The sequence below is a fragment of the Pseudonaja textilis genome, chromosome 5 (genome assembly GCF_049901715.1).
Source record: "Pseudonaja textilis isolate UNSWEBS1 chromosome 5, rPseTex1.2, whole genome shotgun sequence".
Taxonomy (NCBI): Eukaryota; Metazoa; Chordata; class Lepidosauria; order Squamata; family Elapidae; genus Pseudonaja; species Pseudonaja textilis.
In genome coordinates this window covers 55,179,369-55,195,392 of record NC_141994.1, presented here as the reverse complement: position 1 = coordinate 55,195,392, position 16,024 = coordinate 55,179,369, and the positions used below count along the sequence as shown (strand labels likewise).

The window sequence follows — 16,024 nt, the reverse complement described above, 5'->3', positions numbered from 1 at the left end:
CAGCCCTCTCTAAGCAACTTACAGAATTAGCATATTGCCCCCAACAATCTGGGTCCTCATTTTACCGACCTTGGAAAAATGGAAAGCTGAATCAATCTTGAGCAAGTGAGATTTGAACTGTCAAATTGCAGTCAGACGGCAGATAGCAGAAGTAGCCTGCAGTACTGCATTCTAACCACTGCGCCAACATGGCTCTTATAGGCAAGAGGATCAGTAGCTGAAAACTCACGTGCATGAGCCAAGCTAAGTGCCCAAAGCCGGAGATAGGAAGCTGTATTGGAAATGCAACCCAAGCAATATTCAATGGTGTGGATTGCCTGGTGCACGCAGATGTCTCCAAAGTTGAACTGCAATAAAGTTTTTTAGGGAAAAAAAAGAAAATAAGGTTAAATACTCCTATAGAGTTTTGCATTTCTATTATACTGCAATTAAGTGGAACTTGATTTAGCTATTTTTCAATTTTATTATTATTTTTATTATATTTTCCTATTGATTTCAGTCAGTTTATTCTAAACACCACTAAATCTAGAAACAGTACATGGATGCTAAACAGCACTACATCTAGAAACTTAAATGAGTTCTAAATAAATTGTAAATGAGTTCCATGGACCACCAAAAAGTTTTAAGCATTTCCCCCTTTCTCTTCACATACACACCACCACCAAATTATACTACATTTGTTGAGCTATTGCACTGTCCCTTTATTTAAATCTTCTAACTCCTACATCTTACTTCTTCATGGTCATGGCCTCCATGGCCTCCACCGCTATCAACTTCTTGGTTTGTTTTCTCAGAGTTGTTGGAGTCCATGATCTCTACTTCAATATCACCAGTAGGACTTTCTGACAGACTTGATGAAGCCAACTTAAGAGAAATCAACAGAGATTGATTATCAGCATCCAGTAATAATCCTTTGGGTTCCCAACATGCATGCCCTTCCTGGAATCATGGGAGAGCTTCTGCTAGCCAGTGAAGACAGATTTGGGATTATGTTCTGATTTGGTGTAAGATACCTCCCTATAATTCACACAACAAATACTATATGACCTATTGTATTCTAGCCAAGTCTGATCACAACCTTCTGTACTCGTTTCTATGTACTGGGTCACATACAATGCAGAATATTTTGGCTTGCTCTGACTGGAATGTATGCAAGTCATAATTTCTGTTCCAAACACACAAGCAAGCCATGGTTTCTGCAGTTCCCCTATCTTCTCTGCTCTTTTGTAGTAGCAGTTTTTTTAAAAATGGAATAAAATCATGTCATAGTTATTGGTTTAGATGTAACATTTAAAAAAGTTTCCCCAGTTCTTATTGTTTGCAAATTGGCTTTATGTTCATACATCGGATCCTGATTTGGCAGTTATTCACAATGGTATTTAATGGTATTTGTTCAGATACTTATGACTTTGACCCAATTATGATAGATTGAATACTATATTATGACATTATGTCTGAGCCTGCACAAGTTTAACTCTTTCTATTGAAAAAAATCAGAAGTTTTCCTAAGAGGAAGAAAGATTCCAACTTGATAGGATAGAGTAGGTTCAGCAAAGGGTAAAAAGAAGAAATCTGAAGTATTTGGTATAGGAAAAAATTGATTTTTAAAAATCATTCTCATGAATGTTCAGGAATAGAATAGAATAGCAGAGTTGGAAGGGACCTTGGAGGTCTTCTAGTCCAACCCCCTGATTAGGCAGGAAACCCTACACCACTTCAGACAAATGGTTGTCTAATCTCTTCTTAAAAACTTCCAGTGTTGGAGCATTTACAGCTTCTGGAAGCAAGTTGTTCCACTGATTAATTGTTCTAACTGTCAGGAAATTTATCCTTAGTTCTAAGATGCTTCTCTCCTTGATTAGTTTCCACCCATTGCTTCTTGTCCTGCCCTTTGGAGAATAGCTTGACTCCCTCTTCTTTGTGGCAGTGCCTGAGATATTGGAACACTGCTATCATGTCTCCCCTGTTCCTTCTTTTCATTAACCTAGACATACCCAGTTCCTGCAACCGTTCTTCATATGGTTTTAGCCTCCAGTCTCCTATCATCTTTGTTGCTGTGGGGAAAAAAGTAAGGTTCTACATTTAGGCAAGAATGCCTAAATGCACAGGTATAAAATAAGTGATACCTGCTCAACAGCAGTAATTGCAAGGGGGATCTAGTTGTTCTGGTGCACAGCCACTTACGTGTGAGCCAGCAGTGGCAAAAAAGCCAGTGCATCAGCAGAGGGATAGTATCACTTTATACTGCACTAGTAAGACCACATTGGGAATACTGTATCCAGTTCTGGTCACCACGATACAAAAAAGATTTTGAGTCTCTAGAAAGAGTACAGAGAAGAGCAACAAAGATGATGAGGTGTGTGGAGGCTAACCCATACAACTAACACTTGTGGGAACTATTGTCTATTTTAGAAAGAGAAGGACTAGAGTGGCATGATAGCAGTCTTCCAATACTTGAGGGCAGGGGTGGGGTTCAAATTTTTTAACAACTGGTTCTGTGGGCGTGGCTTAGGTGGTGGGCATGGCTTGGTGGTCATGTGACTGGGTGGACATGGCTTGGTGGTCATGTTATTGTATGGGTGTGGCCAACTCAACATCACTCACATCGAGGCACGCATCTCCTCACTTGGCCTCTCATGACTGTGGGGATGCTGCAACAGTTGTAAATGTGAAAAACGGTCATAAGTCACTTTTTTCAGTGCCATTGTAACTTTGAATGGTCACTCCACACAAGCAAAGCACCAGCAAAGGAGGGGAAAAAAACTCCAGAGACATTCCTGATACAGGAAGTCTAGTCCTGCCAAGAATGTAATAAGGATTAACAGAGAGGCAGTCTCTGTAAGCAACACCAGAATGTTTCCTTCCTGCCTTCCTTACAGGATTAGGCCAGTAATTTCTTCTAACAACCGGTTCTCCGAACTGCTTAGAATGCTAACCACCGGTTCTAGCAAATAGGTGCCAACTGGTAGAATCCCACCCCTGCTTGAGGGGCTTTTGCAGAGAAGAGAGGGTCAATCTATTCTCCAAAGCACCTGAGGGCAAGATAAGAAGTAATAAGTGGAAGATCATTAAAGAGAATTCCAATCTAGGACTAAAGGGAAACTTCCTGACAGTGAGAATAATTAAAATGGCTTCCCTCCAGAAGTTGTGTGTGCTCCATCACTGGAGGTTTTCAAGAAAAAGAGATTAGAGAATCATTTGTCCAGAGGGTCTCCTGCTTGAGCAAGGTGTTGGACAAAACCCCCTTCCAACCCTGTTATTCTATGTTCTAATATAAGGAAATACCTAGATTTCATTTAAATATAAAAGAAAAACTTCCCGAGGATAAGATTTGGACCACAGTGGAACAATTTTCTTACAGAAGCTGTGGGTTCCTCACCTCTGAAAGTTTTTAAGAACAGGATGGATTTTCACCTGTCATTGATTACTTAATCTGTTTTTCCCCCGGACAGTGCAAAAAGTTGGCTTACAAGGTTCTTGCGATGCTTTTCCAACTGTACAATTCAATGTTTCTATGACATTTTTGCCCCCGTCTTCTGTCTTTATTTACTTGGCAATCCCTTGGCAGAAGAGACCCTTTTCCTTACCCTATTCTGAGCTTTCTGGTGCTTGGCTCGGATAATAAAAGGCTGAATCAGAAGCATCCAAGGTATGGCAATCAAGGCGAAAATGACCAGGAAAGTTTGAACTTCTTGCTAGGGGAAAAGAAAGAATTGATACTATCATACAACGCTCTAACCCAAATAAACCCAACTAATCAACAAACCACATCTAAAGAAATAATGGCTGGTGCAACATGTGAAATCTTTCCATATCAAAGATTTGCAGGCTCCAGCCTTCTTTTACACCTATTAATAATTACTTGAAAGACATTTCTGTTTCCCTAAAATCATATGATACTTCTATGAGAAAACCAGAATGATCTGGCTGCAGCTAATTGCATGAGTGTTTCTTACTGAAGTGTGATTTTATTTGCAGAAAAGTATCAGATGGGGAACCTTTACTCACAACAATGTGGCTGGAATATTTAAATGCCCAGCTGGGCCTTATGCTGTATTTTCATACAAAAATAGCTTCTATATGGTATGAGAGTTGCACTAAGCTATCATGGTTTGTTGAACAAGCAGACAAAAGATACCTTGCTACAACTGGGATGTAAAAATCGGGGTAGTCATTAGATGGCAGCAAAATACAATACAACAACAACAAAAACAACAATAATACAAAACTCTAACTCTTTGCTGCCATCTAGTGGACGTCTGGATATACTAGATATACTATTTTAAATTATGACTTTTCCAATGAGGTTAACACCTAGATACTTGTGTGCAATAGCTGAGATCAAGAGATAGCTCAGAATGGTCAGAATGAGAAAGGTTTCTCAAGTCAGCCTCATCCGGAAGAAATAAATTAATCATGTATAAGCAGTTACAATATACGTTTTAAATAGAAATTGGGCATGCGTGTTCACAGGGAGGTTCCACAACAATTAAGCAACTGGTTATATGATTGAAATCCTGCCTTTTTAATAATATGTTGTACAGTACGCATAAACAAGAGGCAGGGATTTTGTTCATGCAGTTGGGGAGGCCATCTTGATTTTTGAACCCTTCCCATGAATACCACTGAGACAAAGAAAATTATTTCCCTTCCAATTTGACATTCTCAGCTGCAAGTGAACAGAAATGATACTGAGTTTGCTTCAAGACAATGCAAGATGGTTAGACAAAGATAGCAAGCTGACTACAATTTTGCCCTTGAGTAAGTAAACAACCCAATTCGTCATCTGCGTTTAAAAATATGTGCTGTCTGACTTATTTTTTTCTCTCTCCCTTTTTCTCTCTATGCAATGCTAATTCTATATCCAGGCCTAAATTATTATCCTTCAGTTTCAGTGATGTCTTTGAGGCAGGCTATTTGATAACCATGCTCTAAACAACCACTTTATACCTTCTGTGTATTTAAAACCTATTAGATCTGAAATATCTATTTTTTTACAAACATAATTAATGGTCTAAACCATCCAGGCTGCAGGTAAGTGGAGGATTATATACCAGCTGCCCAGTCTTGTAGCCAGCTATTTAGCCAACCATTTTGCTACTGATTCCAAAGCCAGCTAAATAATCTGAGTTTTTATGATAAATAATGTTTCTCTGAGTCTGGCCTTCCATAAGACATAATGCTTTAAAATTATAAAGTATTTTTTTGGTTTTGATTTTGTGAATGCAGATTTTCTATTTATTTCTGCATTATATAAAGATTGCCAAATTTTGGTTAGTTTCACTGTAAGCCATTTGTTTGGATTTACATTTTATGTGAAAATCCAGATACTTGCTCCACTTAAGTCACTTAACAAATTTGTATAGATGCTCATCTTAACAAATAACTCAAAGCCGCTAACAATAAATATAGATTAAAAATACATTATTGAAAACAACAGTGAAACTGCAGCAATTGAAAAATTGTTGAGTCACCTCACGGCAACTTGACAACACAAGACAAGCTATCCATGCTGGGTTTTACTATAAAATAAGCCAAGACCCAACCTGATATGTGGCCCCAGGGAATATATCTACGCACTTGAATTAGTATCTATTTTGCTATTATAATATGTCTGCATTATAATACTGAATGCTTATCTGCAGCACTGCCTATAACAAACTACCATAACACCCAAATAACAGCATGTGGACAATAGCATCATCACACAGACGCTGCCATTATGTGCTTGTGGCCAGACATGTAACGCAAAATGCACCCTAAGACTATTGTGTGGTTGTTGTTGTTGTTTTGCTTCTCTTCCTCTCCAAACACTCATGCTGACATGAATAAAATCTGCTCTTTGTCTGAAGTTTCTAGTTTTCCTATGTCTAGTTTTCCTACATGTTGCACAGAAGATCTATTATGATTTAAAGCAAACTTTAGACCAGAGATAATGCTTTTTAAAAAAACATATATTTCAGAAAGGTATTCTAAACAACAGAAAATTACCTTGGGAAATGACTGTGCCAGACAGTCATTTTTCAAAAAAGATTTCCCATTTTTAAAAAATTGTATTATATTTCATTTAAGATTATTTGGCCAAGATGAAATATATTCCCAACTTCTGTCTCACATGTCTAAGCTAATGACCAAACAGATTGGCTAAACATTGCTAATAATTATTTAGGGTTCCATATGAACATTATTTTAGGACTCATTCAGAGAAGGAACTTTGGACTTTATTCAAGCACTGCTTCTCCCCATTTTTCATTAAAGTAGCTGCAATAAGTTGACTTCTTAAAGCAGCAACATCTTTTGCATGGAGCCTGAGAAAGGACATGGTCTTTTAATTAGAAGCAAAGAAATACTGTGCTTGCATTCACTTAAGTTCCTGAGAGCTGTTCCTAATTGTTTTTATAATGTGCACAGCCCTAATCTCTAATTTGATAAGGGGGAAAACAAGATTGGCTCACAAACAGGAGGAATGAATTCAAATATATAGAAGCTTAAGATGCAGGAGGAACATTCATAAGCATGAACATTTTCAAACTTCAAAATACAAGATGTATTTGTAATATTTCTAAAGTGAGATATTATATCATATAAACTACTATGTTAGGATTAACTTAACAGAAATATGATACAAAATATTGTTTAGAGACATCACCATGTGATAACCTGTCTCTGTAAAGAAAATTGACTGAACCTCTTTTTGAGTTTAAATCAGTATTTGCTCCTAACACAATATGAGGTTGTATCTCAGGGAAAACATGGATTAACAGAAGCTACCATTTTAAAAATAAATATTTTCTCCTCTATATGTACAGGTAGTCCTCAACTGACAACAGTTCATTTAGTGACCATTCAAAGTTACAACAGCATTGAAAAAAGTGACTTATGACCATTTTTCAGAGTTATAACCTTTTTAGTATCCCCATTCCCCATGGTCATGTAATCAAAATTCAGATGCTTAGCAATGACCATTGCTGTGTCCCAAGATCACAGTCAATGGGAAAGCCAGATTCACTTAACAACCAGATTACTAACTTATCAACTGCAATGATTCATGTAATAACTGTGTCAAGAAAAATTGTAAAATGGGGGCAAAACTCACTTAACAATAGAAATTTGGGGCTCAATTATGTTGAGGACTACCTGTATAATAAATTTGCTCTCTGGCTGACTGAAATGCACTTCCTTGAAAACAACAAGAGATGATAATCCCAAATCCCTCCACCTGATGCTGAAATGAGCAGGACTGAATCATAACTAACAGGTGCATCTAGTAAAGCCACTCTTAACTGTAATGATAGATTTCATTTGATACTCTTAGCTGAAGATGAAACATTTTGTCCTGAAGGTGTTTTTTTTCAAGAGGCAACTGGACTTTCTGGTTTTTCTTTGAAGATGATTTGCTTCTCATCCAAGCGCTAAAGAAGCTTCCTGGATGAGAAGCGAAATGTCTTCAAAGAAAAACCAGAAAGTCCAGTTGCCTCTTGAAAAAAACACCTTTGGGACAACCATGACCTGGATGATTGAGAAGCTCCATAGACATTTATACCTGATGCTCGTATAAAGGAGGATTTGTTGCATCATTGTAGCTAAACATAAACATATTGATAAAGTGAATGAGGATGCTTGGAGCATCCTGGACATTATACACATTAAATCGGCACCACTTGAAAATAATCATGAAGACGAGGTAACCAAATAGGGAGATTATGAAGATCATCTCTGGAATGAACTGCAGGACAATGTTGGTAGTTTGCTTGAAGTAACTAGGCAAATAACGAAACAAGAGAAAGAAAACATTACTGGGGTGGATATAGATATCCATTGCATAGAAAAGTCATTACAGACAATCCATCAATGAGGAGAAATTCTTTACGGGCTTTTTTTTAACATAAGAAAGAAAACGATTTTGTGGTTGTAGTTTTGATGAATAGGAAGAATAGGGGATTGCAATGAAATCCTGGAGGGAAAAGTTGGATTAGGATTGTATGCATAATTGCCAAGATGAAGATTGGAAGCCACACACATATGTAATATTTTGTAGTCTTTCATTTTCTTTTCCTTTTTTTCTATCTTCTTTTCTCTCTGCTTTTTCCTCTCCTTTTTCATTTTTTATTCACTATATTTTTCTTTCTTTAAATGTATTTATTATCTATGGGAAAATTTCTTTTAAAAAAGTCCAACCACATAAACCATGGGATTGGTATTGTGACATTACAACACATGCTTTCTTCCCTTGCTCACAGTCTCACAGGTGCCAATAACACTGTTCAGCAGGGGAAGGAATGAGATTATGGTGAACCTGTACACATCTAGAAGTTCCATCTTCCAACATCCCTGGCAGTATTGCACTAGTCAGAACTATTAGGAGTTGTAATCTTGCACTATCTGAATCACAAAGATTTCCTACTCTGAAAAGAGTTAGTACTCCTCAGAGGTTTTGAACTACAATGCCCACAAAACATTTACCATTGGCATCCAGCTAGAGTTATTATGAGCATGGTAATCAAATAAAGTCCATGCTGGATGGCATAAAAGAAATCATGCTCTCATCATAACAACTGGGATCAGCACAGCTTTTATTCGCTAAGGATTTGGGAGGCTTTATTTTCCATCCTTTGATTGATATTGAAAAGTAAATTTGGTGAAAGAGAAGGTCAATCAAAACAAAACAAACTTTTGTTCCTTAGACTACCATAAGAAGGGTGAGGCACAGTCAATTAAAAACCATACAATATGTATTTCAGGGTCTAAAAAAATGTGAAAACTTTGTGTATGCATGTGTGTGTATAAGAAGATATATAAAAAACAAATCTAAAAGGAGGAGTAAGGAAACATAAAGATTAGTATGTGGAAGACCAAGGGAAGTCAACCACTCTGTTATCTAGATGGAGTGGATTTGGACAGCTACAGTAGAATATCATCCAAACACTTGCTGTGCCTGTAAAGTCACTAATACTTACATATGATTGAAGAGACTAAGTACGACCCCAAAAACCATGTGTGTGATTCCCATGATGATGGACATTTTCATTTTGTACGAGTTCAAGAAAGTCAGCTTATTGACGGCAATATTCCAGATCTGAAAGAAAGAGATAAGGAAAGCAAAGAATAAAAGACAAGTGAAATCTTAAAGTAAAATACTTGCTTTCTTTTTACCACCGAGGAAAAACAGAGAGAAAGGTGATTGAAAGATCATTGTTAGGGTGAAGAATTGGAACCTAATTAACCTGTATAGTTCAATTATTATAACTTTCTTTAAAAAGAAAACATTAAATATTTGATTTTTGTATTATTATAACAATACAGATGCCTCTGCTTCTATTTGGACAAAAATCCATTTTTTTTTCAAAATCAGTCATGCTTTTCCAGGAATGCTATACTATAGGCTACAAACATCAAACTCAGGATTGGGATTCAACCGGTGTTATGACCAGTTTGGTGTAAGTGCATTTTGCACGCACGCACGCACTTCACATACCCGCACACCTGACGTGTGCTGCATGCACATGTACACCATTTGCAAAAAAACACCTGCTGTGCCACCAGGACAGCTGACAAGTGCTGTGCACAGGTGCGCAGCGTTTGAAAATCCTCTTCCTTCCTGCTTTTTCAACCTCAGCTGTGGCGTGCAAAGCAACTGAGGTTGAAAAAGCAGGAAATAAAGGACAGGTAAGAGCCCAGGTGGGTGGGTGGGCCAAACAGATGACCAAAAGGTTGTCACAGTGAACCGGTTCGATGTGAACTGCTCTTCAGAGCTACTGGTTCTATAGAAACCAGACTGAATTGGTAGCATCCCACCCCTGATGAAACTATGTATATTCTCCAAATTAGGAGTAAGTGCTTGAGAATATCATTTTCAGGGGCTAAGGATCTTCCCATTTATGTCCTTAGCCAATCAACTCTACTTAAATAAAAATGCATCTCAACCAAAGTTCTGTAGGTCTTGTTGAGGATAATGAAGTGTGGGATAAAACTTTCAGCCTAACATAAGTTGCTATTCAAAGTTCCCAAAAAATGATAGATTTCTGGTTACCAGTTGTATTTTATAAGTCTTCTTAAGAATGAACCAGCTGAAAGGCGACCTGTGTTGTAGTCAGGCCATTTCTACAAGTGGAGACACAGCCAGGTCTACTCTATCATTCTATGATGGATACTGGAATAGTTTGGAAGATGAATAGCCATCAATGCTGCCATCTGCAGGCCATCTGCACTGATATCCTCTCTCTCTCTCTCTCTCTCCCCCCACCCCACTCCATCTCTCTCTCCCTTTCTCCCTCTGTCCCTCTCTCACTTTCTCCCTCTCCCCCTCTCTCTTTACCCCTCCCCACCCAGGGTCATTTTTTTAAAAAAATTCAATACACAGAATTTTCCTACTTTTTCCGTAGCAATTTAATTGTTTACATATCTGTAGTATATATTTAAAAAAAAGACAGTGAAGACAACTGTCTTGGCTCTTTGAAAACCTTTTGAGGTTTGCCTTTGCTGACTTCTTCCCTCAAAATTGGAGTCCCAACCATTCACCCCAATCTCTCTCTCTTCCTATTAATTGACAAATAATTATTTCTTATTACCGGATCAATTCCAAAAGGATAGGGGTTTCCGGAATATACACCTTTTGTTTTTGGATCTAACTGCAGAACACCACTCTCATGAACAATTTCGTCCCTATGGATGAACAGAAAAATGTTAAATTATTAGGTTGTCACTGAGATGTGACAGCCTTTTCTCACAATAACTAACGTAAGAAAAAACAATATAAACACACTGAAGCCCAAAACATTGGCTGCGCAGTCTCTATGCGGACAGCTTGGGTTACATGTGACTTTTTGTACTAAACAGCTTATATAATTTGTGTACATTCTTTCATTTCCTATGTTGAAGCAGCTTGCTCTTTCATCAATGGGCCCAAAGTCACTCTTCACATCTTCAATATTATCTATTACCATATAAACTATCCTACTTTGTTCTATGTTGACGCTGTTCCCTAAGTGAGGTTGATGAAGTTTGGAGTATGATGACTTTAAGAACTCTTCTCTATAACTCATTACAAGAAAAGATATGGAATGTTTCTTGATGCAGTGCAGTGCAGAAGATACAACATGGCAGGCCTCAATTTATATGTTTCTGTCACTTTGGTGGTTAAAAGTGAATATTCTATCCTGTAAAATAGTTCTCCATTGCATCTGAATATGGACACCAGATGTCCTGGAGATTATATTAAGCATGTCAGTAATTTTCAGATGCCTAAATATAAGCATGGTCAGATCTCTCAGGGACCTATAATTCCTACCACCACATCCATAGAGAGATATTTGTGGGTTAGGTGTTATGAATAATTTGAGAAATCTATTTTGCTTCTATTATGAGCTTGATAGAATCAAAAGTTTAGAACTGGCTTAGAAAAAAATACAGTATTTTATAGCCACGTCTTTTCTGAATCAAACTAAGGGAAGTTTCTAGTAAGTATTGTTTCCTGTTTGCTTTTAATCACAGTCAGCTGCTGATTAAAGACCTTTATGAAATATGAAACGTTGCGCTAGAGATCATTAGGGATAAATTCAGAAAGAGGTTGTGAAACAAAAGAGCAAACTGAGCTGCTATGTTCTGCAATTATCAAGCATTGTTTACCACTTACGTCCATCCACCATTGTTATACATGGGTCGGACACGCCAGGAAGATCCAAATATGTTGAACGATTTGGAGAAGCAATCGTTGTAAATAAAGCCAGTGTAAATGGAGAAGATACTCATGAGAAGGATCAAGTAGCGTCCACTGAAAAAGATGTTCCAGATCTGCACAGGAATATTATATATAATCAAGGGATGATCGAGAAACAAAGTTTACTGCAGCCTCATTTACAGAACCCTTCTCCATTTGGCGTCTTCTAGAAATGTGGGACATCAATTCCCCAAACTGATCCTGCTAGCTGGGAAGGCATCAGATTGAAGAGATCTGCGTAAACAGTTCTTCACCTATTGTTTACTGCAAGGGTCTTCAAACTTGGCAAGTTTAAGATTTGTGGACTTCAACTCTCAGAATTTCTGAGCTAACATGACTGGAGGAGGAATTTGGGGAGTTGAAGTCCACAAATCTTAAAGCTGAGAAGTTTGAAGACCCCTGAGTTAGTGCTTTGGAAAGAAATGATCTTTCAGATCATTCTGAATCATCTTCAGAGACCCTTCTTCTCACCATGAGAAGCGAGAGGGGTGATCAAGAAAAAAGCCTGCTTAGATATGGGACTCTGATTATGAAGTGCCTCTCCAAGAAGTATGACTGGCCCTTTTACATCTTTTCAGTTCTGGATAAAGATATTTCTCGGCATTTCTAGAGGGTTGCTCTCGGTTTTATATTTTATATTTTAAGTCACTTTGAGTAGTGAGATGTGTGGCACATAAAGTTAATAAATAATATCTTTTCTTTGTTATCAACTGGTTGTTAACAATTGATAACTGGTTGATTGGCTTCCTCTCATTGCTTAATTGTTTTTTCTGTAATATTTTAAAATACGTTATTAGAAATTTTATGCTTTAAATAACTTTGTAATCTATCTCACAAATTTCAGAGATTGGGCAGAGTAGAATATACCAGTAATAAATAAATAAATAAAAACACTTCGAGTGCTGCTTGTTGTAAGCATTGAGATACCATCCTAAGTCACCTACCTCACTGTCACTTTTCTGAGCTAAAAAGTACTTCTCATTGCTGATCATCCACAGCGCAAAGCCCAGCATGACTGTACCATGACCACAATCGCCAAACATCACCGCAAATAAAAAAGGGAAGGTAATGATAGTGAAGGGGGCTGTGGGAAGGAAAAAAAAAACACCTGTCACATCACTTGTTAAACATGTACACATTGCAAATGAATTGATGTTTCAATGAGAGGACATTTTTTTAAAAATGGATACCTTTAGTTTTTGTAATTGTTATCCTGCCTTTTTTTTGTCATATGCAACTCAAAGTGGATAATGTATCGATACTCCTTCCTCCTCTTATTTTCCCCACAACAACAACCTCCTGAAGTGAGTTGGATTGAGAAAGAGTGACTGAGCCAAGGCCACTCATCAAGTTTTTCATGCTTAAGGTGGGACTAGAAGTCATAGCCTCCTGATTTCCAGGTAAATACCTTACCTAATGCACTAGTTTGATTTAATTTGAAAAATCATGGTTTCTGTGGTTGGAAATTAGGAGAACTGAAGTCCAGTATAGTTGGAGGCATTGACTGCTTAGTCTTGTTGTTAAGGATCACTCCAGAAGAGCCAGAAATACATTTCACATTTCTCTGCTCAACTAATTTAGTGAAAGGGACAATATTTCCAGCCCCACCCCCTCAAGCAAGGGATTCTACATTCTACATCAATTGACAAACATCTTTGTTTTTTTACATGGTGAGGAATTTTTAGAGCCTCCCAATTCAATGTATGGATTGAAGAATCCTTTTGCCTGACACTGGACGTCTGTTTCCCAGCTTCTGAGAAGCAATAGAACCTTTCAACATTTTCCTTATCTATCGATGCAGAAAGTACACATTTGACTACAACTGGGAATCAGAGATAAACCTGCTAACTTAAGTAAGGACCAACCCATCTTTTAACCAAAACTTGAACAGAGACTAATGCTCTGAGTTTCAATGAAAATTTTAAAAGCATGCTTTCTCAGTTGGAATCAACAGATGGCACTGTTACACAGTATATTATGCTAGTTTTCCATATATATGTATACACACACATATACACATATTACATACATACATACACATGCACAATATACATACACATACACATATACACATAAAATAATGAAATGCTGTTAATTTAAAACCATGTTTTCCTTTGGGTTGAAATGCCCCAAGCAGAGAATGAATTATAAGTGGCAATTATGATTATCGTCTATAAAATAGAACATGGGCAATTGTACTGAATATCTGGAATTGAATGTTTTCAGATAAAACATATAATTTTAGGATCTGGACTTAATAGGTGTGGAGGTGTCTCTTTTTAGATCAAGGCTTCTCAATCTTTTTAAATTTTTAATCCTCAAAGTTTTCTAAACCCTGCCTTCTTTGCCTCTGACAATTATAGAAGCAAAAAAAGACAAAAAGGTCCTTTATCTACTTCCAGGCAGTCTATTACTATATTGGTTATTTATAGTGACCTTTAAAAATATAAAGTTTCAATGGCTTATTCTGAATTTCATTTAGACTAGCTCTGAGTTCTACCTGAGATATATATTGGATGTATATTGTAACAGAAGCAGTATTTTAGGTGGTAATATATTGTTTGTTTATTGTTTATTTCCCACCTTTATTATTTTTACAAATAACTCAAGGCAGCAAACATATCCATCACACCTTCCTCCTACTTTCCCCACAACAACCCTGTGAGATGAGTTGGACCAGAGCTTTCCAAACTTGGCAGCTTTAAGACTCGTGGACTTCAATTCCCAGAATTCTCCAGCCTGGCTGGAGAATTCTGGGAATTGAAGTCCACAAGTCTTAGAGTTGCCAAGTTTGGAAAGCTCTGGGTTGGACTAAGAGAGAATCACTGGCCCAAGATCACCCAGCTGGCTTTCCATGGCTAAGGCAGGACATGAACTCATGGCCTGGTGCCTTAACCATTAGGACAGAATAGAATCACAGAGTTGGAATAGACTTTGGAGGTTTTCTGGTCCAACCCCCTGCTCAATCAGGAGGCCCTATACTCTTTCAGGCAAAGGGCTGGCCAGTCTCTTTTTAAAAACCTCCAGTAATAAGAGCACTCACAACTTCTGAAGGCAAGCCATTCCATTGATTGATTGTCGTAACGATCAGGACATTTCTCCTTACTTCTAGGTTAGTTCTGTCCTTGATTAGTTCCCATCCATTGCTTCTTGTCCTGCCTTCGGGTGCTTTGGAGAATAGGTTGACCCTCTCTTCTAAGACCAAATATGTCAAAGATCTACCCCAAAGGTGCCAAATGATCATTAGCATGGGGATACATTTGGGCTGGAGAAATGTTGTCCATGGGGTCACAATGGGTTGGACACAACTTTGCAACTAACAACAACAACAACATTTGTCATAAAAGAAACAAACAGCATAAAGACCTACTGAAAACCTGCTATCTTAAAAAAGGGATCAAAAATAAACCCGAGTCCATATACCTGGATTAATCTCCCTATAATTCCCAACACCATATGCATCTACAATGGCCTGGAATCCAGCAGTGAATTTATTGGTTCGGTTAAAGGTAGGAGGTTCCAGTTTGGTCTGTATAGCAGTCAGGATGGGGTTGATTGTAGAACCACTTCGTTCCTGAGATCAAGTCAACAATGATTAGAATTAGGCAGTGATTACATCCATGATTTCTTCCAACTCCATGTTTGTGTTAATCTATTGCAGTGTTCCTCAATTTTGGCATCTTTAAGCTGTGCGGACTTCAACTCCCAGAATCACTCAGCCAGCATGCTGGCTAGGGAATTCTGAATGTTGAAATCCACACCGCTTAAAGTTGCCAAGGTTGAAAAACACTGGTCTACTGCCTAGAATCTTAACAGGCTGGGTCTTAGGTTACCAAAACAGTTAAATGAATACATATATTTACAGTACAGTGTTAAAATTGGCTGTATATTACAACCACAGCTGTAGCCTTTACCAAAGAATAATGGGAACAAAAGTTTTTAGGGAGCTGTCAGTGAGAATTTGTGGAGTCTTTCCTCACCGTTGGAAAATGACTGCAGGCTATTTCTAGTTTAATTTGTGTCCAGCACACAATCTCAGAATCCCTGCATGTCAGTCCAAGCAAATACACAGGCCACTCACATGTTAAGCAATTTAGCTAGTTTGATGTTTAATAAACATTTGCAAATATCAAAAATTATCAGAATCTGAGAAAAGCAGGCTAAAAGGAAGACATATAAACCAAAGACAAAAGCTAAAAAGAGCAGGCAACTAATAACAACAATCTACAGTATTTGTATCTATACAAAAAAGAGACTTCCGAGAGCTCCTGAAAACAATACCGTAGTAATTAGCACAGATAACCCGTT

At 37.7% G+C, this 16,024-nt stretch overlaps 1 protein-coding gene across 1 annotated transcript in view; it reads right to left on the bottom strand.

Annotated features, from left to right (window-relative positions):
- ATP6V0A4 (ATPase H+ transporting V0 subunit a4) overlaps positions 1-16,024 on the bottom strand; it is a 35,446-nt gene that overhangs the window by 2,783 nt on the left and 16,639 nt on the right. The window contains exons 10-18 of the mRNA XM_026699183.2: positions 15,140-15,290; positions 12,661-12,800; positions 11,633-11,790; positions 10,569-10,662; positions 8,958-9,076; positions 7,544-7,760; positions 3,588-3,695; positions 733-864; positions 230-347 (exon numbers count right to left, since the gene is read on the bottom strand). Coding sequence (XP_026554968.1) covers positions 230-347; positions 733-864; positions 3,588-3,695; positions 7,544-7,760; positions 8,958-9,076; positions 10,569-10,662; positions 11,633-11,790; positions 12,661-12,800; positions 15,140-15,290 — 1,237 coding nt within the window. The remainder of the gene's footprint in view (positions 1-229; positions 348-732; positions 865-3,587; positions 3,696-7,543; positions 7,761-8,957; positions 9,077-10,568; positions 10,663-11,632; positions 11,791-12,660; positions 12,801-15,139; positions 15,291-16,024) is intronic.